General features: G+C 32.5%; 2 protein-coding genes and 1 pseudogene across 4 annotated transcripts; 2 read left to right on the forward strand and 1 right to left on the reverse strand.

The window, feature by feature from the left end:
* The first annotated feature begins 5,278 nt into the window (after nt 1–5,278).
* LOC146958409 (GDP-mannose transporter GONST3 pseudogene) lies at nt 5,279–9,146 on the forward strand (annotated as a pseudogene). 2 transcript variants are annotated; one of them, XR_015024634.1, is made up of 3 exons: nt 5,279–5,487; nt 7,212–8,391; nt 8,861–9,146. The product of XR_015024634.1 is annotated as a GDP-mannose transporter GONST3 pseudogene, transcript variant X2 (transcript). The 2 variants fall into 2 exon arrangements; XR_015024633.1 differs by lacking the exon at nt 8,861–9,146 and having other exon boundaries at nt 7,212–8,657.
* A 4,320-nt stretch (nt 9,147–13,466) lies between these two features.
* On the forward strand, nt 13,467–17,096 carry LOC146958410 (ATP-binding protein). The gene is made up of 5 exons (XM_085739921.1): nt 13,467–14,790; nt 15,520–15,596; nt 15,913–16,024; nt 16,120–16,236; nt 16,556–17,096. Exons 1-5 carry the CDS (start codon nt 14,074–14,076, stop codon nt 16,904–16,906), a joined length of 1,374 nt encoding a protein of 457 aa, XP_085596047.1. The 5' UTR covers nt 13,467–14,073; the 3' UTR covers nt 16,907–17,096.
* A 3,977-nt stretch (nt 17,097–21,073) lies between these two features.
* On the reverse strand, nt 21,074–25,403 carry LOC146958411 (kinetochore protein SPC24 homolog). The gene is made up of 5 exons (XM_085739922.1): nt 25,023–25,403; nt 22,381–22,523; nt 22,184–22,284; nt 21,567–21,640; nt 21,074–21,444 (listed from the first exon to the last, which is right to left on the reverse strand). The coding sequence occupies exons 1-5, from the start codon at nt 25,210–25,212 to the stop codon at nt 21,338–21,340; spliced, it is 615 nt and encodes a 204-aa protein (XP_085596048.1). The 5' UTR covers nt 25,213–25,403; the 3' UTR covers nt 21,074–21,337.
* Nucleotides 25,404–27,640: the final 2,237 nt, after the last annotated feature.

Raw genomic sequence — 27,640 nt, forward strand, 5'->3', positions numbered from 1 at the left:
AATATTAATTTCATTTTATTCATATTAATCTTTATCCTGCGCCCCTACACCCTATTTACAATAAGTCAAACAAAAATGCCCTATATCAAAAATATTAATTTCATTTTATTCATATTAATCTTTATCTCAAAATGTTGGCCATAATTTTATTCCACGTCAACTGCATCCTTTTGATCCTTTTGTTTTGCGCCCCCCTCCCTATTTACATGCCAATTCTTAAGTCAAACAAAGTGCCCCTACATGCCAATGTCGCAATATCACAGGTTACTTCGAGGGGTGGTTTAAAGATATTGATTAATGACGAGGACGGCGATGATACCGATTTTGCATCAAATGTGGTCTACAGGGAAGTTTTCTGTAATGTGTAGGACTTTTTTGTGTACTATTCATTTTCTTACTTATTGAAACTATTTGCATGTCAACGAACTTCAGTTTCCCTTTTAAAATTATATGTTATGTCAAAGTAACAGGAACTACGTACTAGAATTATGGAACAATAACAAAGTCTATTGTAATTGACATTATGGTTTTATTTACGACAATTTTTACATTCAAACGAACTACATTGTTTTATTTTTACAGTGAATATTAGCTTCTTAAAGTGACCCGTGCGGTAGCACGGGTCGATCGTCTAGTAAAACTAAAATCCTTCATGATAATCAGGGGCGGATTGTAGTATTTGCATGGAGTAGCTTTGGCTACCCCAGTTTTTTTTTTATTTTGCTTTAATAAGTAGGTATGTTTTATGTTTTGCCACCTCAAAAAAATTTATTTAGCTACCGCAAATAAGCATCTGTCAAAAATTGATAGAAACATGTAAGTTAAAAGAATATCATACAATTGATAAATTTATTTCGTGTTATCTTGACATTTCTAATCTCCTCGATAACTATAAAAATAGTTTTGTTAACAACGAGTTTCTTACAAATTAGACTCCTAGATAAATTTGACACTTTGAAACATCGTTGAAACCTAACATTTTTAAATGGTTACTATAATTTTTTGTTTTGTAGTGTTGTTTTAATTTACATTTATATAAGCATAATTATATATATATATTAGTTTTTCTTCAAAGTTAATTTAATATATTAATTTTTAAAAAGTAATTGGATCGGTTTTTGGATCGGTTTGCGGTTTCATTTTTTGATCTAGAATCACTCTATGCGTCTTTTTTTCCATTTCTTTCAATCTAAATAAGTGATTTCCACATATATCAAGTTTTCTCTTTTGTGTTGTTCGTCTTCTTGTGTGACGTTGTTTGATTTCACATCTTGTTGTGCGGTGTTCGTTTGGTTTTTATTGAAAGATCAACTTCAGACAATCACATATTCGGTCAATGATTTGGACGTCAACGTTGAAGATCCGGAAGCATATGTATTCTGGTTATTTAGATGTTATCATATTATTTGTAGACATATCGTTGTATGTTATTAACTTGGGCAATATGTGCGTTTGTTCGCAGATTTATCCTTTATGTTTTTAGCGATATGGATCATGTTATTGTCTCTAATGTATTCTAAAAGATGAATATGGTTTAGGCATGAATGTGATTAGTTTCACTATTGAAAAATTGAAGAAAAAAAATCATACTAATATTGGAAGGTTAGTCACTTTAGTCCCTGAATAGGAAAGGAGTCGTCACTTTAGTCCCTGAATACAGATAAATTGCAAAATAGTCCCTGAATGTAGACTCTGTTAGTCAATTTAGTCTCTGAATGCAGACTATGTTAGTCAATTTAGTCCCTGAAGTTAGACTCCTTTAGTCACTTTAGTCCCTGAAATTGACCAACAGAGTCTACATTCAGGGACTGTTTTGCAATTTGTTTGCATTCAGGGACTAAATTGACTACTCATTTCCCATTCAGGGACTAAAATGACTAATTCCCCTACTAATATTATGCAAACAAGAACAAAACCCAATGTTTGAAAAAAATTTAGACACCTAACTAACACGTAATTTTGCTGTCAGATCCACAATGCAACACTCTCTTCAGTTTCACTATTATGGTTAGTTTACTTCCTTTCTCACTTCATTTCTTCAACAGCATCAAATTGCACAACCCCCTGTCGTTTCACTTGCACTTTGCTTTAGTTTACACCACACTCCCTCACACACAAAAAATAGATTTGTTTTTATAGATTTTTTGTTCTAAAGAGTTTAATGATAAAACTACACACATTTTGACAAGTGTAGAATTGCGGGTTTAAATTCGCTTTCGAGCAAATTAAATGTCACTTAAGTCTTTTACCATCTAAGATGTAACTTGTAATTACCAAATTAAATTTATGCTTGAATGAGATAATGTATAGATTACCTGAGTCTCGTAAGTACAACTCGTATAATAAAAGATCGTAGATACATTTGATACGTTGGGGCATAAATTCATATTTCCCCACTTCTCAAAGAAGATTAAGAATTTTATTCAAGTGGACTTTGACATGGTTATTAGAGAAATATAGTCATGACATCCAGTGGCGGAGCCAGAAATTTTGTATAGTGGGGGCACCAAAATATATATATATATATATATATATATATATATATATATATATATATATATATATATATATATATATATATATATATATGGGGAATGCTACAACACACCCACTCACTTTTGTGAAGGTGTGTTTTAGCATGATGCACCTTTTTCATTTAAACAAAATGACCCCTTAGTTTATTTTAAAAAAGACAAAATTAAGGGACACAATTGTAATTGACATTCAAATGATTATTTTTTATTTCTAAATTTCATATTCATCCAATTCTCTTTCTAAGTCCCACTGTTTTTCACTCTTCACTCCCTCTTTTCACGTTTCCTTCCTGCACCCAGGAAACTTGCAAATGATTTTTTTTTAATTATAGTAATTAAAGTAAAAACAGAAGAAGAGATTATGAAACAAATTCCATATTTATGGCATTAAATTTGGCTCAAAAACAATAAAATATGATAATGTTAACATTAGAATTTTCTCCGACCTATTGTTAATTAAGTGTTAGGGAATGTTCATTCTAGAGAGCAGACATACCATACCAATTTGGAATCCATTCCACCCATTATTACCGTGGGAAACGAGGTGAGGAAGAAGAAAAAATCTGAACAATTTTGACTTAAATAAATAAATAAATTAAATGCCAATTACAAAACTACCCACTACTTAAAACAACTTTTAAAAAGGAAAAGTGGTTTTTTTGTCCATTTCATAAAGGTGCATCATGCTTAAACACACCTTCACAAAAGTGAGTGGGTGTGTTGTAGCATTCCCCTATATATATATATATATATATATATATATATATATATATATATATATATATATATATATATATATATATATGGGGTTTGCTAGGATACACCCACTAGTTTTTATTAAGGTGTGTTTTAGCAAAGATATAACTAAAAAGTTGTTAAATACACCTTCAAGTGAATGTTGCTAAAACACACCTTCTAAAAAATAAGTGGGTGTATGTTAGCAACTCCTATAGGCATTTGCTAGGATACACCCACTTATTTTTTAGAAGGTGTGTTTTAGCAAGTTATAACTAAAAAGTAGTTAAATACACCTTAAGGTGTAGCTTGCTAAAACACTCCCACATAAAAACTAGTGGGTGTGTTCTAGCAAATCCCTATATATATATATATATAATTTATTTATTGAAAACATAAATATACATAACACTAAAGTAAAGAACTAGCAAGAAAATGTAATTGCAGTTTATGACACTTCACATATAGAGGGTGTGCAACACACTGAATAGAAGCGAAACAACAACAACAACGTGAAACAACACACTGAATAGAGTCTGGTTTTCAGGCATGCCGGACGAACTGAGTAACTTAAGTTTCACCATTAACACAAATTTAAGGTCAACAAACTAATAATATATGTTCCGTCTCATTACATTAATAAATAAATTATAAATCTATAAGATTGAAAATATCAAATTACAATTTACAACAGGGGATTTAACCTTTAAAAGATCAACAATGTAGGAAACTAAAAGTGAGAGAGGTTTGTATTATATGTAGTGTTTGCGTTTTCTTTAATGAATTTTATTATGGATGTGAGACAAAAACAAATGTATTATTGAAATTTTGAAGTGTGTGTCATGTGTTCTATGTGAGTGGAATAGAGAAATTTCTAACATTTTAATTGGATGATAGATTAGTGTGGGCTGCTTGGTAAAATTTCAACATATAGATATGTAGTGCTAATTAATTTCACAAAACATAGTGCAGGCATGTGCTCCCACTATGTTGTATGGCCTCCGCCCCTGATGACATCTAAGATAATTTGTAATGTTTGTTATAATAAGGTGGAGAGTTTACTAATCTTAAAGTATATGATCACTCTTGTTACTAGATTAAAGATTTTTTATAAGTAATTAAGAAATTAATAAAGCTGTTTAAAATGCCCAAAAATAAAGAAAAAGAACATTCAACCCTCAAGTTTGATGAGGTGTAAGACGATGGATGAAGGACAATTTATAGATTTTAACCTTGGTTTATTTTCTACGCATTGACGCCCTGCATTTCAAAGGAAGTATGTTTTGCACCCCAGTGCACACGAATCTAACTCAGTCGCACGCCGTCCTCCTCCTCCAACCTCTATCAACGAATTATCGGTCCTCAATAAAACATGCACATAGACATGGCAATGGGGCGGGTTTTAGCATACCCGCCCCCAAACCTGTCGGGGATAGAAGATTCACACCCAAACCTATGCCCCCAGCGGGGACGGATTTCCCAGACCAGCCCTCAACCCCCACCCGCAACTGTAGTGAAAAAAAATGCATTTTTTTTACAGCAACAAAAAAGTTCTAATAACAAAAGCTTCTAAAATCATTACAGCTCAGAACATCTTCTGAAGATAATAATGTCACAATAAAAAAAACCTACTTAGTTGCAAGATTAATTTGAAAACTTAGTTGCAAGATTATTAAAACAAAAGAAGGGTATAAGAGTAATATATTTGCGAAATATAAGGGTAAAAAAGTAATTTAAAACAAACTGGGTGGGGACGAGGCGGGTTTGACCATCCCCCGCCTCCGCCCCCGTACTAAAGCAATGAGTTTTTCCAGCACCCGCACCCAATCAAATCGACTTTTCTCCGTTAAATACGGGGTGGGGCGGTGGAGGGGGCGGGTCTGAGTGGGGCGGGTTCAAATGACATGCCTACATGCACATGCAGGGGGTGGACCCACCGTAGGGTTGTGTGGCTGTAGTCACACCAGATTATTGCACATTTTTAATTTTTAATTTTTTTACAATCAATCAACGCACGCGTTCTCTCTTCTTCTCCCTGATTCTGTAAAAAACACAGAAAACCCAGTTCTCTTCTCACCAGTCTCACTCTTATCGGGACTCACTCTCTCTCACTCTGGCGTCGCATCTCCACCAATCTGCTCACTCTCTCTCTCTCTCTCTCGCTATTTGCTAATCGAGTCAACTCTCACTATCTCAGTTCTCACTCACTCAAACTCAGGTAAGCCAATTCAGTCTCCAATTGCTTGTTTTAGGGTTTCCGAATCGGGAATTAGAATTGGAAATGAAATTTTGTTATGATTAGAATTGGAATTTTGTTACGAACAAGTTGTTATCACATTCTTAATGAAATGAGTTACTTTTTCACTTGAAACCCAGAGCTAAGAGAACAATAGAATACAAGTTATAGATGTTGAGAACAAGATAACAATAACATTTTTCCACGAGAAATCTTTCTAATAGCTTAATAGCATGTCAATCAACTATCAAAGTATGTCCAAAGAGATATCTAGATTTGTTCATAGCATCACCAAATACAGTTTAGAAAATGTAGCCTTCATTTCTGCAAGGAATTAATGTTGTTACTAAAATACTATGTATTGCATTGGCTTTCATTTCGACATTCACACTGATAGCACCACCTGTATAAACAATATTGCATACATTTTTTCTTCATAGACCTCTTCACTAATGGCATTGCTTTAAGTGACAGAAAGAGAAAATCACTTAGGAATTTTAGGTTTTTTTTTTTGTAATTTGTGGATTTTGTTGTATTCTTCGAAATTGGGAATTTTTGTTGGTAATTTTATAAATTTGTAAAAATAAAAAGTAGTAAACCATTTGCAACACTTGAAAAGTCATTTATCTAATGCAAAATGCCTTTTTGCGAGCCGAGTTTTTTATGATTCCTCATCTAGAACCTCTGATTTTACAGATCCGCCATAGAGGTATTCTTTTTTGTTTCAATTTCTCATTTTATAGGGTTTCCTTTTTTTAATGATATTCTTTAGTGTTGAATTTGAGTTTTGATATTCTATATGCATAGTATGTTTCAGTTTGCTTAATTTAACACTTTTTGATTAAATGTTTATCAGTTAAGTGTTTATGTATAATTTTTTTTTTATAAAATGAAATAGAGATGTAGTTCAACTTTTGTAAGCTATTTTCATAAATTTTCTTGAAAATCTATTAAAATACACCAGAAAATCATAAGCTTTTCAAACACTTACACAAGGGTTTAAACCTTACTATAAACTCAAATAAATTGTAAATAAGTTCTTCCAATGCAATTTCAAAGTTCTTATCTTTGAAGGTTTTTATATTTTTTTACTTGTTGGTTATAGGCAGGCATATTGTTCCCATCAATGCGCTAAAAAAACCTATTGAACATGAAAATTGTCTTCAGTCAAAGTCAAAGATGAATGGCAATAGTATTATGACATTCATTGGTGGATTGACAAGTAATGCTTAATGTTTCTTAACCTATGACAAGTAATGCGCTCATTTGATATGCTGGGCGCGAATTCATAGTCCCCACTTCTCACACTCTGCTTTAGTTTACACCACACTCACACACAAAAAAAAAAAAAGATCTGTTTTTATAAAATTTTTGTACACACACACTCTGAGAAGTGAGGAATTGTGGGTTTAAACCCGCTTTCGAGCCAATTAAATGTCTCTGTAGTCTTTTACCATATGAACTGTAACTTGTAGTTACCGGACTTAATTTATGCTTGAAAGAGATGATGTATGGATTAACCGCGTCTTGTAAGTACAACTCAGATGATAAAAAACCGTAGAGACATTTGATGCCCTGGGGTGTGAATTCATAGTTCCTGACTTCTCAGTGTGTGTAATTTCGCCGCTTAGATTCTTTAAGGTGAATTATTTGTTAAGTAGATTTTAGATTGATATTAATGGTGAATAATTTTGCCTTTTGTTCAGATGTCAAAAGTTGTTGAAAAAAACCCTACTAGTAACATGAAGAATTTGAATATGAATGTGAATGAGAATGATGGTGTTGCTGGAAACTGGTACACTTCAATTGTTCATCAAATTTCAGTATATGGTGTTGCTGCTGGTTACTGTTTATCTGCTTCTTTGCTGTCAATTATCAACAAATGGGCTGTCATGAAATTTCCTTACCCGGGTGCGCTTACCGCGTTACAGTACTTCACCAGTGCTGCCGGAGTTTTGCTATGTGGATGGCTCAAGGTTGTCGAACATGACAAGCTTGATTTGATGACAATGTGGCGGTTTTTGCCGGCTGCTGTGATTTTTTACCTGTCACTGTTTACCAACAGTGAGTTGCTGTTACATGCCAATGTAGATACTTTCATTGTGTTCCGATCGGCTGTTCCAATTTTCGTTGCTGTAGGGGAGTCAGTGTTTCTGCATCGGCCGTGGCCGTCTTTGAAGACGTGGGCTTCGTTGGGAACTATATTCGCTGGAAGTGTGCTTTATGTTGCAACTGATTATCAGTTTACTTTTGCGGCTTACATGTGGGCGGTAGCGTATTTGGTTAGTATGACGATAGATTTTGTTTACATAAAGCATGTGGTTACGACGATTGAATTGAACACTTGGGGTCTTGTGTTGTACAATAATATTGAGGCTCTTCTGCTTTTTCCGCTGGAATTGTTGATAATGGGTGAGTTGAAGAAGATACAACATGAGATCACCGATGAGTCTGATTGGCATTCATTCCCTGTGGTTTTGCCTGTGGCGTTGTCGTGCTTGTTTGGTCTGGCGATCTCTTTCTTTGGATTTTCGTGTCGCAGGGCTATTTCTGCAACTGGATTTACTGTTCTCGGTATAGTGAATAAGTTGTTGACGGTTATGATTAATTTGGTGATATGGGATAAGCACTCGACGTGGGTGGGTACAGTGGGACTTTTGATTTGTATGCTAGGTGGGGTTATGTATCAGCAATCAACAAGTAAACCGAAGGCTGCGATACAGGAAACTACACAAGAAGATGAGGAACAACTGAAGTTGCTTGAAATGCAAGTCAATTCTGAGACCAACATTAGTGATACTGAAATTAATAAATCAAGGGAAGGAAATTGAAATTATGTTTATGTAACAAAATTTCTATACTTCCTCAAAAGTATATTTTTCACAGGTATCCAATCCAAATTATATCATTTTTTCACAACAGTCAATCCAATATTGGTTTACCAATGATATCTCAGTGAATGTCATGCTCATCGGATTGCAGTATGCAGCATTTTGTTTACGTTATATTGGCTGTTATGTTTTTAGTAAGAAACTAAACATAGAAAAAATTATTCCAGTATGTTCGGATTACGTTACTTTGTAGAGTTTTATTTTACAGGCAAAATGATTCTCAAATTGGTTCTTTTATATTTAAGCTTTTTAGCTGTGTCATTTTATTATTCCAATTTTCAGTTTGTTTTTATTCTTGCTTGAGATGCTGTGGAAAGGATTATTGTTATCTCTCCAATCACATGACACAGTTTAAAAGTGATGATACTTTTTAGGATGCGTATAACTATACTTTGTTGCAGCATGGAGAAGCTTTATAAGTTATAAAATCTGATCATACTTTATCTTGTTATGTGGAAATGCAGCTTTTACTGCCTTAAGATACTTCACTGCATCGTAGAGAAGTCTGGAAGAGCAGTTGTTGTTTCGGGGAATCTTCATCAATATTCAGAAAATAAGTGATGGAAGGGAAGGGAAGATTTTGTTTTGTTTATTGAGGAACGAGAAAACGAGGGACAGTGTTAACCCTATTTTATAGTGTGAATCCTAATCAACTCTGAAGCAAGGGAAGAAAAGGGAAGATAAACAATGCAGAGAGAGAAAAGATACTGATTTGGGTAAAAAATAATAGTAAAATTGAACGAACACAAACGAAGAGAAGGTAAAGTTGAACGAACGCGAATGAAGAGAAGGAATAGGATTTGGGGTAAATAAAGAAGGAACATAAGAGGGACAAGACATTTTTACAAAACAACCCCTCTTTATTAACATAAAATTGCCCTTCTTAAAACGTCTCTATTAATATCAAACTAGTCGAGATACCCGTGCTACAGCACGGGTAGCGCGGCTTCGCCGCGCTGTATGGCCGCGGCTCCGCCGCGTGTCGCGTCTCGGCTGCGCTTGCAATAGTGATTTTTTTTGTCCATGGTGAAAATATGTAAAGTATTTAAAGCATAATAATGTATATATTGATCGGTAGTAAATAAAAAATTATAAAATAATTAAATTTTAATATGAACAAATATATATTAAATTTTAGTATTGACGATATTAAAAAAACTAATAAATAAAAATAATCATAGCTTTTATTTACTAATATGTTTTAGTGTGAAAAATACTAATAAGCATCCCGTGAAAAATCATAATTAACGTATTATATAATATTGTTATCGTAAAAGAATATACTAATATATTCTCGTAAAACAAACATATACTCATATATATTTTTATTAATATATAGTCCATACACCCACATATACTTTATTAATATATTAATAAAACTTAGGCAGTCGCGGTGTTTAAATAGAGATATTAAAAAATACTATTTTTTTTTAAAGATTAAAAAATACTAATTAAAACCGATCACTCCTTATAGTTACTAAAATGGATCCCGTGTTACAATTGTACACTCCAACGGGTTTTTTATTGATACATTTTAAAAAAAAACAACGGAAAAAATTGAAGTATGATTAATCATAGTATATTATAATTTTTTTGTTTGTTTTAGTATTGACGATATTAAAAAAAAAAATACATTTCACAAATAAACATATACTAACATATTCCCGTATAAAAACATATAGTGACATATATTTTTATTAATATATAGTCCATACACTCATATATATTTATCAATATATAGTTCTCATTAGATTTCAGAAATAAGAATATACTAATATATTCCCGTAAAACAAACATATACTCACATATATATTTTTATTAATATATAGTTAATACACCCACATAGATTTTTTTGAATATATTAATAAAACTTAGGCAGTCACGATGTTTAAATAGAGATATTAAAAAAATACTAATTAAAACCGATCACTCATTGTAGTTACTAAAATGGGTTCCGTGTCACAATTGTACACTCCAGTGATTTAGTATTGACGATATTAAAAAAGCTAATAAATGAAAATACATTTCATAAATAAGTATATACTAACATATTCCCGTAAAAAAAATATAGTGAGATATATTTTTTATTAATATATAGTCCATACACCCACATATATTTTATTAATATATTAATAAAACTTAGGCAATCGCGGTGTTTAATTAGAGATATTAAAAAAATACTAATTAAAACTGATCACTCGTTGTAGTTACTAAAATGGGTCTCGTGTTACAATTGTACACTCCAACGGGTTTTTTAGTGATACATTTAAAAAAAAACAACAGAAAAAATTGAAGTATAATTAATCATAGTATATTATAATATTGTTCTTGTTTTAGTATTGACGATATGAAAAAAGCTAATAAATAAAAATAATCATAGATTTTATTTACTAATATGTTTGAGTGTGAAAAATATTTTTTTTGAAGAATTTGAGTGTGAAAAATATTAATATGTGTCCCGTGAAAAAACATAATTAACTTATTATATAATAGTGTTATTGTAAAATACAAAATCATATTCTGCTATAACAACAACACTTGTTAGTTTCTTCTATAAAAAAAACTTGTCAGTAAAACCGAATTGAAAATTAGTAGAGAAAATGGAGTTGAAAATGAAGAGAGAAAATGAAAAATGAAGAAAGTTGATAAGAAAAAGATAAGAGAGGAGAGTGAGATTGAGAGAGAAAAGTTTATTATTAATAAAGGTGAAAGAAAAGTTTATTATTAAATAAATAAAAATGAGAGAGAAAATATTATTATTATAAATAAAGAAAGATGAGAGAGAAAAGTTTATTATTAAATAAAGAAAGGTGAGAAAGTGTGTTTTAGTAAAGTGGGTTTTGATAGTGGATTTGGCAAAAATAACCCTAAAGTTGTAAAGGAAAAATTTTGAAAGAAAATTAGGTATCTAAAGTTGTAAAGGAAAATTTTTGAAAGAAAATTAGGTATGGGTAGTTAAGTAATTTTGATAGTATCTTGTTTTTATATATTGTAAGTTGATTGACAATTTGATTTTTCAAATAAAAAAAATTATATTTGATTATTTTGTGTTTTATTTTTAGAATGGCAAAGAAAAAAAAAACAAGAACAAGGTTCGCCCCTCAACAAAATTTTCAAACACTTGTTGGAAAAAAAATGTTAGAAGCGTGCTTCTCTACACCATAAATCTTCATCAACAAAGCATAAAAATGCTTATGTGAGTAGTACAGATGTAAGGTATCTAAGAAGGTTAATGACTTCTAAAATTTTTTTCTCTTGCATGATACTTCTCATGTTTGTTATTTTAATATATCCCAATGTATTAGTTTGTCTTATCCAATATAGGATTAGGAGAAAATCTTGTGTGGTTCTGGTCCACACAAGTAGTCTTTGGTCACACAAAGAGAGAAAAGAGAAGAGAGAAGAGAGAAGAGAGAGAAAATGGAGAAGAGATAAGAGAAGAGAGAGAAGGAAAAAACTTGTGTGTGTGACCAAAACCAAAATTCTTGGTCCTGGTCCACACAAGTGTTTCTCTAGGATTAGACTTATTTGTTTAGAGTTGCCTTTAGGTCCCTGCTGCATCCAGTATGTTTTTAGGAATCTTAATCATTAGGATTAGGGGTGGGCATGGTTCGGTTAACCCAAAAAACCGAACCGAAATTTTGAAATGGTTCGGGAAAACCGAACCGGACCGTTTCAAGTTTGGAGCTAACCGAACTGAACCAAAGTTATGGTTTGGTTAACCATTTGCTTACCTATTAACCATACCGAACCGAACCAAAACAAATATTTTTTATCCAATGAATAAAACCACTTTTATTATAAAAAATAACAAATTAAAATTAAAAGTTAGAATAGTTTATTTCTTCAAAAACAGCTTATCTTATGCAAAACAGTTTATTTTAAAAAACAGTTTATTCAAAAAAACTTATTTTATGAAAAACAATTTATTACAATCTCTTTTTAAAAATAGCTTATTCAAAACCGCTTATTTTATGCAATCTTATTTTTAAAAAACAGCTTATTCAAAACAACTTATTTTATGAAAATACCTTATTTTAAAAAAAACAGCTTATTCAAAACAGCTTATTTGATAAACAGCTTATTTTATGAAAAACAACTTATTTTAAAAACAACTAGTTGTAGCAAAAACTAGTTAATAAGTACAACATGTTTATTCAATAAGTATCAGGAACATCAATATTAAGAACCAACAACAACATGGATTCTAAGAAATTCTCAGCGCTTCAACTTGTTCAATTTATGTATGCTTCATGTTGCAACATACTAACAAGCAAAGCATTGAAACAGAAGATTCCCTGTTGTGCATAGTACTCTGTCTGACAGGCTCATGCAGGGTATACTGAAGAATATACAAAGATGCAATCAATGGCAACGATGCATGCATTTGGCTCCTCTAAAACAAGCTTACAAGAAGAATCATGAACTCAAGTGAGCTGATTTTCATCCATTTATTAGGCATCTTCTGAAAAGAAGGCACAAAATATAAAATATTGAGTAACAGCTCAATTAATAAGCTGTTTTGAATTTTATTTGTTCAAAAAAAAAAATAAGCTGTTTTGAATAAGCTGTTTTTTAAAAATAAGTTGTTTTTATAAAATAAGCTGTTTTGAATAAGTTGTTTTTTAAAATAAGGTGTTTTGCATAAAATAAGCTGTTTTGAATAAGTTGTTTTTTTTTTTTTAAATAAGCTATTTTGCATAAAATAAGTTGTTTTTCAAATAAGCTGTTTTCAATAAGCTGTTTTTTTAAAATAAGTTGTTTTCATAAAATAAGGTGTTTTGCATAAAATAAGCTTTTTAAAATAGGCTATTTTAAATAAGTTGTTTTTTTGGAAAGATCCAACAAAAAGTTCAAGTGGTTTCCTTAAAAAAAAAAAAAAAAGTTCAAGTGGTTTGGTTCGGTTCAAACGGTTCGGTTCGGTTCAAGATGGTTCAGTTATGGTTCAAGAACTGTTAATAAATTAACGGTTCGGTTCGTGAACCGTTATAATGGTTCGGTTATTTTTGGTTCGGTTCAGTTCGCGCGGTTCAGTTCGGTTCATGGTTCTTTTTGCCCACCCCTAATTAGGATTTACATTTACAGTAATTTTGCATGTTAATCTAGTTGACAAGGCTATTCCATGTTCTCCTTTGTTACATGTGTGCTAAAAGATTTCTATTATGAACCTAATTAATTGTTACAAAGTTGGCTAATTATAAGGTTAAGAGTGTCATTCTTTCTAAATTATTTTTAGATCTTATGTATTTTCAACTTGAGATATGATTTTTTCTTCTAATTATCTTGAAGCTTAAATTTGTAGTTTTTATCCATACATTTGATTTTTAACTTTGAATCTATTGTTCAACTCATTTTCAATTAGATGTATTTAAATATAAATCACTTTATACAAAATCAATTTCACTAAATCTTTCATTCAAAATCAATTGTTTTTATGGCATAACTAATTACCAAATTCACACCAAGTTAAGCTGGCCATTAGTTCCAACCAACTAACTAACTAAATACTGTAGAGCAGCCCGGCCAAAACTTGAAAGTAACTACCAACCTTCTTCTGTTGACTGTTAGTTATGAATTCTAAACTCACTTATGTTTTTCCTCCTCGTCTAACTTTATTTTACTTCTTTCTTCTTGATGAAAATCCCACATACCTTTATATAATATTATCATTTGCAACATGGAACAATCCTATCACCCATCTTCCAATCAGTACAAACTCAACAATCCAAATTCACCCTACACCTCTGAAGTTTCTGACCATAGTCTTCATTCAGATAAAGTTCCTTACTTTGAAACTGTTTTGAGAGAAAAACAGGATGTATTGGATGGAAATGAAGTGGAAGATATCAAAGAAAGAGTTGAGAAAGAAGAGAAAAATGGGATGATGTTAAGGGCTTTTGAATCCTTCATTTCAATAAAGGATTCCTTATCTAGAGTAAAAGAGAGTTTAGAGGGAGAAAAGGATGAAACTTTTGTCAGAGAAATAGTTTGTGAGGAATCAGAGTTAAGTGATGAATCAACGGTGTTGTTATTGGAAGAGGCAAGGTTAATATCAAGGCTTGCAACTGAGGTGGAAACAAAGGTGGAAAATTATAAGGAGTTAAGGAAAAAGGAGAAGAGAGAGTTGGAGAATAGTTTGACAAGTTTAACTGAAGAGAATAGGGATATTAATAACTTGCTTAGGGTTGCTTTGTTGGAGAAAGAGGCATTGGAGAAGAAAATAAAGGGACATGATCATAAAAGGATGCCACTTTTGCAGTTTGCTGAGTTTGGATTGCAGAAAGTTGGGTTTGGATTCATGATGGGAGGTGGTAATAATGTGCAATCAATGGATGGTACTTCTGAGGCTAACAATTCAGATAGCAGTGAGTGTGAAGTGGAAGTTGTTAGTTTGGTAATCTCTTCTTATCCTTAGTTCTATATACAAATTATAGGCAAAATACATCTTAAAGTTATTTAATTATACTAAATTAGTCCTTTGAATTTGAGCTTTATCTTGTGTCTCGCATAGGGCATTTAAGCTCCAGTAGGTGTACATTGTTACCCTTTTCACACATTCCATAGAAGATGGGAAAATGGTACATGTAGGATAAGTGATTAACCCCATTTATACCACATAAGTAACATATATAAGATATATGTGTATTTTTGTAACGTAATGAGTAAAAAAATGGCAACACTGTACATGTAATGGAACTTATAGGACTTATGCGAGACAAAAAAAGACTAATCTAGAACTAGTTTTCCCGAGTTTTTTCTTCCAAGAAAGTGTTCTCTTATGATATCACGTACATTTAACAAAAGGGGAGAAAAAAGAGAGAAACAAAAAGGAATATCATAACATTACTTAATGGTTATTAACTTCACTGATAGTAGCAGTATTACCGGAAGTATTGTGTTAGGATGTAGAATAATAGATATTAGAGTAGTTGAAGTAGTTAGAGAAGTTAGTTAGTTAGTTATTTGGATTGTATTTATGAGATAGAGAAGCTAGTTTCTTATATGGTTAGTTAGAGAGTATGTGTATACATAGGAGAACAAAAATGTTGAATATCTTTGAACATTTGTAATCTACTTCTTGCAAAAGGTTAGTCTATTCTGAAATTTATGGTCATTTTCCAAGGCCTCAACAGTGGAAAGGATAATGAAGAATCTACGCCTTGAAATCACTCAATTGAGAAGATCTTTGGAAGAATCTAGGTACTTTTACCATATAACTATGTTGAACTCACATTCTTGTCCATCACATAGTGATATTATTTTAAGCTAAAACTGCATAATTCATTCATTTGCAAGGAAGTGAGTGAAAAAGGCTTTGCATACAGTTCTATACAAAGCCCTTTCACAAATGCTTCATGCTTTTCTGTGATAATGCATGCTAAAATGAGTAATTTCTTCACTCTTATATAATAGCTTATTTTGATTTTATAGTATTATATTGCTGCCATAGTTCAAAATCATACCGAGTTCATTTAGTTTGGTTTTGGATCATTTATTATTATGAACTTCATGCCAGGTCAGACACAGAGCGCCTCCAGTGTCTCACAGAGAAACAAACAAAAGAGATTGCAGAAAACAAACTCTACATCAAGGAGTTAGAAGATAGAGAGAGAATCTTGGCTCAAAATGTAATCACCTATTTGATCAATAAACATGACAATCATTCTTTAGCAAAACTTCTCTTTCTCACTAGCTTTTTTCTTTTTTTGTCTAACTGTTAAAGGTAGAGGAGTTTTTGATTGAAATCAAAGAAACAGAAGAAGAGGTAGCTAGATGGAAGGAAGCTTGTGAATTGGAAGTTAAGGCTGGAAAGAAAGAGATTGAAGAGCGTGACAAAATGGTAAAGATTTTTTTTGTCCTTTTGCCATATCTATAAAAAGAATACTTGTTCTTGTTCTTTTCTATACGTTAAGAGCTTTTCCTTTCCATTGTTTATATATTCATTTTTGTAGTTGAGAAAAGGGGACATGCATTGTCAGTGCAAACTAGTTTTACAACGACATCCAACAAGAATTGAGTATGTGACAGTTATTTTTAAAAAGCGGTGATAATATAGGCTTACATGATAGTATGATATGTTCTTACTGGATGACGATGTAAATGCATATCCGTTAAACTATAATCTATATCTTATTGATAATGTTTGAATGTTCCATTAGGTGGCTGCACTGAAACAAGAACTGCAGAAAACAAAGGGTGCTTTGGACATATCCAATGGAAAATTAAGACTCAAAGAAGAGCTAGCAATGGCTGCAATAGCTGCACAGGAAGCAGCAGAGAGGTCATTGAAGCTAGCTGATAGTAGAGGAGTTGAACTTCGTCGGCAGATAGAGGAACTAACCAGACAACTAGAGGAATCAGAGAAACATGAACGTAATAGTAGTCATAAAGTGAGTCGACGTATATGTTGGCCATGGCCAGTTTTTAGATTGAGTTCTAGCAATATTGCTACCTCTAGAATTGGAAATGCCAAAAGGATGATACCAGAAATGCAATCCTTTCTTCAATGAAATGTGTATAGAACATAATTTTCTTGAACAGAACAGTGAGTTGAATCATCTTAAACCCAGATTTTTCTGTGTGATTCGCCTTTTGTAAAAATGGGATATTTTATAGTTGATGACATGATGTTTTTTTGACATCATTCGCAGCAACACTTGAATTAACTATCAATAATCAACTAACCATTTTATAATTCAATGAACTGTGTGCTATTACATTATTATTATTATTGGCATACTCATAACCAAATATCACTTAAAAAGATTGATGTATATTTTAGGTGAATGACTGAAATAGACATGTTTCATACTTATTTTCTACGTGTTAAAGAGCATTTCCTTTGCATTATTCATAATCTCATATGACTAGAATATACATGTTTGATAAAAAAAAATTCCTCGCGTGTTTATACACTACTACTTCAAGTAGCGATTGAGTTACAATTTATAACTATCTATTTTTTTTTCCTTAAAAAAAACTATCTATTTTTTTCTCTCCATTTTATCCTTATTATCAATATTAAAAAAATTAAATATTAATTTAAACTATATTTCTTTGTCATTTCATATTTATCATTTAGTTCAACCACTAATCTTATCAAATACTATAAGTTGAACTCATTAATTTATCAGTTATCTGATAATTTTTTTCGATATAAGTTTATACACTACCATCTAACTTATATAAGTCATCCTTTTCACCAACAACGGAGATCACATTAAACAAAATAAGCTAAACTCTCACAACATGTTGTATTAAGGTTTTGGATTTCTTATCTCCACATTTAGGAGTAAACAACTAAATTAGTCTTTAACTTTGTAAGCCGTTATCAAATTAATCTCCAATTTTATTAATACTTCAAGGGAAATGTTAACGAGTGCCCCCGGGGCACTCTTTAAGGACCATAATTAGTAAATATATCATGAAAATGCATGTAATCAATGTCTTGGAAATTGAAATGTTTGCCTTTTTAAAAGAATAATTGCTAATTTTAGATAGCTTAAAGAGTGCCCCGAGGGCACTCGTTAACAAGACTCATATTTCAAACTAGTCATGAATTTTTTTTTTTAAGGAACTAATCATATATCTATTAAAAGTTTCTCAATTAGAATGCTCGTCGTGTGAACAAAAATATAAAGAAATGACTTACTTTAGAAACTTTTGAAACCTAATTTAAAATATTAACTAATTTTAGATTTTTCTTACATATATAGGGATTTAATCCAATGGAAAGAAAGAAAAAAAAAACTCAAATAAATTACCCTCTAAAACGAAAATCTAGTCATTGTCTTTCCCCTTCAGCGGTGTTAGGGTTTGCAGAGTTGCTCTTCTCCAATCGCAGCGTCTTCATTTTCTGCTAATTACACCACTCAATTTTGCAATTCACCTCATACATTCGTTTCTTTTCAATTCACCGCATCGTGCTGAGCCTCGTTACGGTACGAAATTCCGCTTATCAATTCCTACCGATTGCATTCAATTAGCTGAAAATCAATCCCCTTTTCATTTTCACACTGAAAAGATTACAACTTCACTTGTGCACCATTGCTACTGATACTTCATATTTTCAATTACAAAATTCACTTTTTATTTTATTTCAAATTATTGTGATTAACCCTTTTGCAATTTGATGTAAAATGCAGAAAAAATTTCATTGGGAGTTATGGGTCATAAAGAAGAGGAGAATAGTAGCAATGTGAAGAAAATAAATTCAGCATGTGATGTTGATGCTTTGAAAAAGTGTTTGGAAGAGAACAAAGGGGACTATGTTAAATGCCAGTCACAAATTGAGGCTTTCAAATCATCATGCTCTGTCAAGAAACCAAATCCTTCTCGTGATTCTTCACCACTACTCAAGACTGGAAGTGCTTGATATTTATGTATTTTAGATTAGGGGTGCGTTTGTTTCAGCTTTAAAAAAAATAGATTTTGAGTTAAAAGAATCTAGAGATTTTTTTTAGAGATTTTTAAAAAAATCTAAAGCTATTTCTGTTTGTCTACTATCATAAAAATCATTTTTTTGAGATTTGAAACACTTACACTTGAGTTCCTTGCATTAAGAAAAAAATAGATTTTGGAAAAGCTACTTGAAATAGATTTTCATTTTGAGGCTAAAAATGATTTTTTTAGCAAAATGGATTTTTTAAAAATCTCAAACAAACACAACAAAAACTAAAAAAGTGATTTTTTACTCAAAAAAATAGATTTTTTTCAAAAAAAATCCAAAACAAACAGGCCCTAGATTACTTTAATTTTGATTTTGATTTTGATTATGATTATAATATTGAAGGGAAATAAAATGAAATTAACTTTGTGTCTCTATAAACTTATCATAAAGCTGCATTAATATGTACTAGTTTTTGACAAAATAGAATGTTCTCTCAAGTTGTAACTTTGCATGATTATATATTTAATGAGTTTAGTATTATTTTTTTTTAATCCCCTACTTTCCAAGAGAAAAGTAGGGGTCCTACTAATTCAAAGTTTGGCAGGGTGATAAGCTGAAAAAAAATTGTTCCATCTAAGAAACAAACTCGGTTATCCTGAACGATTCGTTTTAGGGGAAGCTCGTCAATCACTTGATTTAACGAGCTCATATGATATTAGTGGTTGTTAACTTCAAACTCGGTATCTGGTCTAAAGACCGACTGATCCAAGGGACCAATCTCACCATCTACTAGTGGGTGCTCAATTGATCGTGTTCAATTGAAGTTGGAGCAAAGTCCTGTATAGACTAAGCCAATACATAAATTGTTGGCACCTGGATGATTTGTTAACTGTTTATAGTGAGAATCAATCTGATTTAATCATTTTATTTAATCCTAATGCAATGAAATTATGTTGTTTGCTGTGTTGATCTGATTGTTTATTGAGTATTAACCTGGTTTAACCTGTTTTCGGTCCTCTTTTAGCTTTATTGGCTTCTTTATCGATCTCTTGACTCTTGCTGCATTTTGAAGATTCTAGCTTGGGATTCATTGTTGCTGTTGTTTAATTACTACACGGATGAAAGTAAACTATACTTAAAAAAGGGCAAAGCACCAAAGCCCTTTGCGCTGTGTGCAGGGTATTATACTTTTGGTACCAATGATAAATGTTGGATGGCAAATACTTGCAATGGCATCTTCTGTTCTGGTTTACACTTCTTCATAAACGGTTTATTAACTAGCCCAGGCAGCATATCATTAAAAGTTGACAAATTCATGTTACAATTGAATATCAAAACCAAGTCAGGTCAATGTTTACTTAGATAGAATTCAAACTCTAGTGAACAAGCATGACCCTACCATTCAATTCCAAAAATCTTGAGATCAAATATAGCATGTAAAACATAGTTATTTAAAAATAGAGCCATATAAGAGCTCAGTTTTTTCATATTTAATTAATAAACTCTTGTTGGGGGTTAGTCCCTCCTTTAAATAAATATAGAAAAAGCTCTTGTTGCTAGTTGTGGTGGTCTTTTACGTGATGAGAGTGAAAATTGGTCAGCGGGTTTTTCTAAATATCTGGAGTGGTTAACTTCTTTTGAGGCCAGGTTATGGGGCATTCTTGAAGGTTTGTTATTAGTTAAAGCTAGAGGTTACAAACATCGAGTTGTGCTTGAATTTTTCCGCTGTGGTTAATCGCCTTTCAGGCAACAAAAATGGCCATGTTAATGGCTACCAGTTCATTATGCATATTAGAAGAGTGCGCTTGGTAATTTTGTCAAAGTCAAAGTTCAACATTTTTTTTTGGTTTCCTTTTAGCTCCTTTTCCAGTCGAAAATAAAAGAAATTAAAGGGGCATCATGTTTCCAAAGACAGTGTTGGTGAATCTGAGCTGTTACTACATTCCTTTTTAATTGCCTTGATGAAGAACGGAAAGAAGAAAAACAGGAAGCCAAATTGGCAGAATAGCAAAATTGCTTAGACTTACACTTTCATAATTCTTCCAGTACAAATATTTAGATCTCTTCCGAGGTCATTGGTTGCAAGATTATGAGAAAAATAAATTAGAAATCCAAATTGAGTTAATTATATTTTGGTATATGAAACTTCAATTTCTATGAATATAAATGCTTTTTTTTAACGATCAATTACATCATATATTTTGTAAGTTTTATTATATTGACAGTCAACATTATCAGCATTATAACATTTGCTCTTTTTTTCCTATGCATTGCACGGGTCGGATACTAGTAAATTAGATATGAGTTATCGGTTTATCGTTCAGTTTTATATGCTCAGTATACTGCACATTAGATTATATAACAACTAACAAGTGACCAAACCATGTGAAGATGTACACACCAGAGAAACTAAGTAGTCAACAACTCAATATTGAAATTGTAAGGTTTTCATAATTGAGCATTGAACTTTGTTGGATTCCTAACATAGCACTCAATTTGAGAATTACATAATGTTACAAATATGATCCAACAGAGACATGTTTGACGTGCATTAATCACTTATTGTTTTCCAGATGTCATTACATACATCAAGGATAGTCAGCTGTGATGTGTCGTATTCGAATTTCTCCGCCGCATTTTTTTCCTTTTCAACAATATCTGCAATTAAAGTTTAAGGAGCAAACAATTCTTGTCTTTTCAAAGGACAAAAAATATCATTTACAGAAAACCTGAAGAAGAAACATGGGGGAAAGAGAATGGTAAACTCAACAAAAGGATACAGCCTGAAATTTTTGACTGATCATCCAAGTTTGGAACAATATTCGTGACAGAAGCATACATCGAAAGTAGCATCCTGAAACAAAATATAAGAATAAATATAAGTTCCAATTTATATGGGAAATGTAAAAAACAAGAACTGTTTTCAGTTTGGGACAATTAATTGACTTTACTATTAACATTGAGAAGCAACATTCATGTAATTGAGACCATAATATTGATGCGAACATGAATAACAAATAGCAATACATATGAGGCCAGATTACAATCTTAGAGCCTGTTACTTCTCATGTTTCTCATTTTCATTTTCAAATCAATTAATAAACATAAGAGAATATGTATCCAATATTTTCCTCACCATTTTCTTTTACAATTTCTGTAAACAGATCTAACATTTTACAAAAATTTTGAAAAAGCCAAAACATTGTTTTCATTGTTTCCGGAAATATATTATGTATAGCTTTGTCTTCCATCTTCTCTCTATTACAATTGTTCACTACATGAGTCTTCAATCTCTTTGTTAGCAATTTAAAATGAACATAAATTTTGGAAAAAGAAAGCTGAAAATGTTTTTAGAAAGTAAACAGGGTCTTAAATTCAAGTTTTGCAATGCACATACCTTGTCCTCTGCTTTTCTTGCTCAATTTTCAGTAATTTCTTTTTCTGCTCTCGGACAGAAATTTGTTGTTGTTCTAGATCATCAAACTCGTTGCTAATGACTGTGTTGATACAAAATGGATGATAAGATACATCATTTCAAGAAGATTAAAATCTAAAAACAGCATACAATTGAAAAGCAGAAAACTAATAGACTTATCTAAACTCCTCTTTCAACAGGCGTTCTTTTTCAAGTTCTTCATCCAGTTCTCTCTGCAAAAGCTCCAGATCCGCATCAGCAGCAGTCTCAGATCTAGCATGCTCAATTTTCTGTTGGTGCGAATCTATTTTTTTCTGATAATCTGATTCAACTAAGCATTGGTCAAGCACATAATACAATCAACAATATCTACGCATAATAGATAGCATTGATATGAGCTAGTTGAGCTAAAAGGAATTACTTTAGATGGGTGGCTATTAATAGTGCATCACGGAAAATAGCAAGAAGCAAAAATTCAGCTATGTGGAATACCGGATAGCGGAAGCCACATATCCGTTGAAATAAATCAATTATGTAACTGAAAAGTATGCTATATACAAATAAAAATAAGCTGGATACAGATAAAAATCAATTGTATAAAGTGACATAAAATTAACTCAAAAAGCTCAATCGTTCATAATTCTGACTAGTGATTACTCAAAGCAGTAAAATGATTGAACATAAAAGACAAAAGATCTATTCATCCTGGTCCCCTTTTCCAATATAATCATCATTCTTGTTGTCAAATAGTGAATCGCATCTTTCAACTTCTACTTTAGAATCCTCAAAATCAATTTCTTCTAATTCTCATTGAGTTTTGGTTTTGGCCATCCTTATATACAACTTTCCAATTAAGGGCATCATCATAGTAGGAGACTAATCACTGAAAACTCGTTAGAGATGGAGCAGGACGTATAGAATGGGAATGGAGGCAGAGCTCAACAGCTGGGGGGTTCTGAACACTGCCACCCTTCAACCAAATAACATAGTCCTCATAAATAAAACTATACCAGAACACAATGCCAAGGTAAACTCTAATAACCATCTGATTCTTGCAAGATAACTTCCAAAAAAAAAAAAACACACTCAGTTAGCACAAACACTTCTCCATATTGACAAGCCCATCATGTAGAATTCTACAGGCTTCCACGGTCTGCGTCCTGTTGTGCACCACCACCTCCAATCTATTAATTTTGGTGAATTAATCTCATCCACTTAAATGCCACCCACTTCCTATGATCTACTTTCTGCCACCAGATCAAACTTGTATTTTGAAAGCACTGCAGCCCATTCCTCCAGACCCACGATACAACTGTTTCCTGTTAAACCATACCACCTCAATTTCATTCATAAACTTATCATAGTTATATACGACTCCCCAAACATACTAAAGGCTGAGCACCATTGAGATATTGGCTACTCAATTCCTAGAATTTGGACCTTCAACCTATTCCACAATGTGATTTTACCGATTCCAATATCTCGTCCAACTCGAATGATTTTCTCCCAAAAACCATTTTATTTCTGCTTTTCCACATCTCCATTGATCCCCTGCTCACTCAACATCGTCAATCAATTTCTCTTCCCTTTGAAACAACCTCTTTTTCCAGCTGCATTTCCATTCCCGTGTTTCTTAGACAAAATTACAAACTCCATTCACCTTAGCCTCGTTGTTGTTTGCTATGGTATACAATCTCCAACATCTATCTTTAAAGGTGCCATCTACTATCCATTTGTCCAACCAAAATATTGTCTAGCTGCCACTTCTCACTGCCTTTCTCATTCTATCCAAACAGCAATTATTTTGAGATTCCCTTTTCCATCGCTTTGATGTCTCGCCACCAACTGGAATCATTACCAACCACACGCACTCCATCTTGCCTTCCATATTTAGCCATGACCGCCTTTGCGCACAAAAGTTGTCTTTCCACTTTGAGTCACCACACCCATTTTACAAAAAGTTCTAACTTAAAACCTCTCAAATTCTGTACACCCAACCCACTCTCCCCATATCTCTCTCAACACACTCTGTCCCAACTAACGACCCAATGAACTTTACTAATTATCATCAAAATCTACGTACGGCGCTATAGAACTATAGTGCCGCTATTTCCATATTTTAAAGCATTGCTTTAGAACGAAACAGTTCCATTGTCATACCAGACACGCACAACCTACTTCCAGTTAAACTACAAGTGAACTTTGTATCAAATCGAACAGCATTTCTTATTTTCCATTATTATTACTTAACTATGTAACTGATACCACATCCAAGACAATGATATAAAAAGAGAATGCAAATATTGAAAAACCATGTTGCAAACTTCCACACTCCATTTTTACATAGTTATACTCTTCAAGTTTTGAAACTGTTAACAAACACCTTAATTACACATGCAACATCTCAAATAAATAAATAAGTAAACTACACACGAACAGTAAGGGATCCAATTCCAATCCAATAGTTCTCCATATAATAACAATCCCAATTGCCCAATAAACATAACATACCAAATAATCACAGCCACAATAAGTGTAAGAAACATTAAAACTTAAACTAAAATCCCAATTTTTTCTTACTATCAAATTGTTTGTGAATTTCAACTATTAATATTCATACCAAACACAAAATTAGCAAAGTAATACGCCAAAAGCACAAACAGCAAATAAATAATGATGGGCTACACCAAAAATCGCAAACCCAATATAAAAAAAAAAAAAAAATCATAAAAATGAAAATTTTAACTAAAACAATTCAAACCCCATAATTATTTTGTGGCAGAAACGGAGAAGAGAGAATAGGGCAAAAGAGTAAATTGACCTTGGAACGAGGAGAGAACCTCATTGAGGTCAGAGTGGCTGGAAGAAGAAACGGAGAGTGTGTGGTGGAGACATTGAGAGAGGATGTTGAGATCACGGTCATTAGTGGGATCTTGCAAAACCTTAGTGAGGTCATTGCCTATGGAAATAAGCTGATCCACGTCGAAGTTTCTAGAAGAATCGGAAGCCATTTATGTGGAAGAAGAAGAAGAAGAAGAAGACGAAGGTTTTTCTCTTTCCTTCGAAATTGGAAGAAGAAGCGAAATTGGAGAATTGAGTTTGAAAATTGGGGTTCTTTTTTTCCCCTTTGAGTGGGAGGGAAACACTCTCTTTTGATAAATGAGGACTCTCCACCGTCTCAACTCTCAACGAGCAGGAAAAAATATCCTAAAATAATTGATACATTTTACTACTTTTTAGTACAATATTAATATTTTTTTAATTATACTTCTAATTAAAATTACTTTTATCGGTCTCAATTTAATATTTTTTTTTAAATATATATTACTTATAATGGGGAATGGACTAATACTTGATATCATATTCAAAATTAGTTTCCTCTCTTTTTCATTTATACACATTTTCTTAATAAGTATTAAATATACAAAAAGTTCACTTATAATGGGACGGAGGAAATAGTTAGGATTAAGATTAAATTTTTAAAAAAGTTCTATAACCCCTCACCATAGGAGTTGGAATCTTCTTCATTTAATGAACACCGTTAATCGAAGAGAACTGGACCATTGAATACAATAATTTTTAGAGTAACGATCCTCTCCATTTAAAAAAATAAATGGAGCTTGCCATTAGGAAATAAATATACAAAAAATAGATGGTGGACCTTATCATTAAATGGGTTCCACCATCATTAATTATTTTTAAGTTTGATTGTGTATTTATATCTCCAAATGGAGGAAATGGAGAAAAGTCTAAATAGAGAGGATCATAACTCTAGTTTTCTAGTTTTTATTGTCAAATAATCTAGTAGTTAAAATTCATTTTTTTTTAAGATAAATAAATGGGATGTTGTGTCTAGGGTTCAAACTCGACCTATAAATATATCATGTGCTTGTTTGGTTCAGCTTCTTCTTAGCGTCTGTTTGGCAACGAGTTTTCAGTGTGCAAAAGTGCGTTTACTTTTTGAAACATGGTTTCCAAAATTTTCAGTTTGTTTGGGTGAATGAAAAGCGCGTTCAGTGAACTCGGTTTTGAGACCAAAACACCGGTTGTGTTGAAGTTGGTTTTCCTAACTTCTGCGTCTCACATAATCGATTATGTTGGAACAAAATGTGTTTAACAATGAACCTTAAAGGGTTTCGATGATAACAAGGTATTAAAAATTGTAAATTGGACTAGCTAATATTTGTTCAAGTGTACAGGACCATAATTATAAAGTTACATCATCATTGGTTCTGAATGAGCAAATAAAGAGCTATGGAAACAACAAAAATTTGAAGCTTGGACGCTCCTGAAGGCAACTTGCTACTGAAGAGAAAAAGCGCTCCTGAAGTCAAGCTGCTCCTGAAGAAATAGCGCTCCTGAAGTAAGCTGCTCCTGAAGAATAGTGCTTCTGAAGACAAGAGGTCCAGAAGCCACATCATCAGAAGCTGCGTCATCAGAAGCTGCAGAAGTCATATCATCAGAAGCTGTATCATCAGAAGCTGCATCATCAGAAGCTGCCTCATCAGAAGCCATTTCACCAGAAGCTGAATATCAACTGGATTTGCAAAGAATCAAGAATTGAAGAATTATCAATGCAAAAGCTGTCTATTGGATTCGAAAACACAAACAAAGGATTAGTGGAGTTTGCAACGGTCATTTCAAAGGTGTTTGAAGGCGTGTGTTTGCAACTTGGACGAAAGCGTTGACATTGTACTTTGTACGAATTGTACAACCACGTTCTCCACTACTCTGTTTTGTGTCCGCGCTACAGGACAAGAAAACAGCTCCAGAATACGGTTTCGCCTGCATAGATGTTCCTTTGGATAAGGAATGGATTTCAAATTTGTTCTTCATAGGACAACAGCCAAATCAGGCAAAAGATTATTGGTGAAAGATCAAGCTTCAACAACGACTCTTTGGTGTGCTGGCAATTTCACAACGTCTCTCTCACACCTCTATATAAAGGAGTGAAGACCTAGAGAATTGGTAATGCATGAACTCTGAACGAAAGACTCACAAAGATTTTCACAAGTACCAAACCTCTGCTGAAATTGTTCTGCATTCACTTAGAATTTCTGTGTCTCAAAGTCATATCTTAGAAATTCTTAAGTCCATTGAGTCTGTATCTGATTTGTATTGTGAGCACCTCTGATTGTATATCAAGTGTTCAACCTTAAACAATTTTCTGTGTAATTTTGTTTAGTTAGGAAGTCTCTTGCAGTTGTGCTTGAGCAGGAAGTCTCTTGATTGTGTTCTTGAGCAAAGGAAGTCTCTTGCTTGTGTGCTTGAGCATTGGAAGTCTCTTGCTTGTGTGCTTGAGCATTGGAAGTCTCTTGCTTGTGTGCTTGAGCATTTGTAATCAGATATTACTCATAGTGAAATCTCCTTGGAAGTGCAAGGGGGACTGGACTACTTCCGGATTGTGGAAGGAACCAGTATAATTGCTTTGTGTCGTTC

The sequence above is a fragment of the Medicago sativa genome, chromosome 1, assembly GCF_051527215.1.
Source record: "Medicago sativa cultivar Bolivia chromosome 1, Bolivia_mono, whole genome shotgun sequence".
Classification (NCBI taxonomy): Eukaryota; Viridiplantae; Streptophyta; class Magnoliopsida; order Fabales; family Fabaceae; genus Medicago; species Medicago sativa.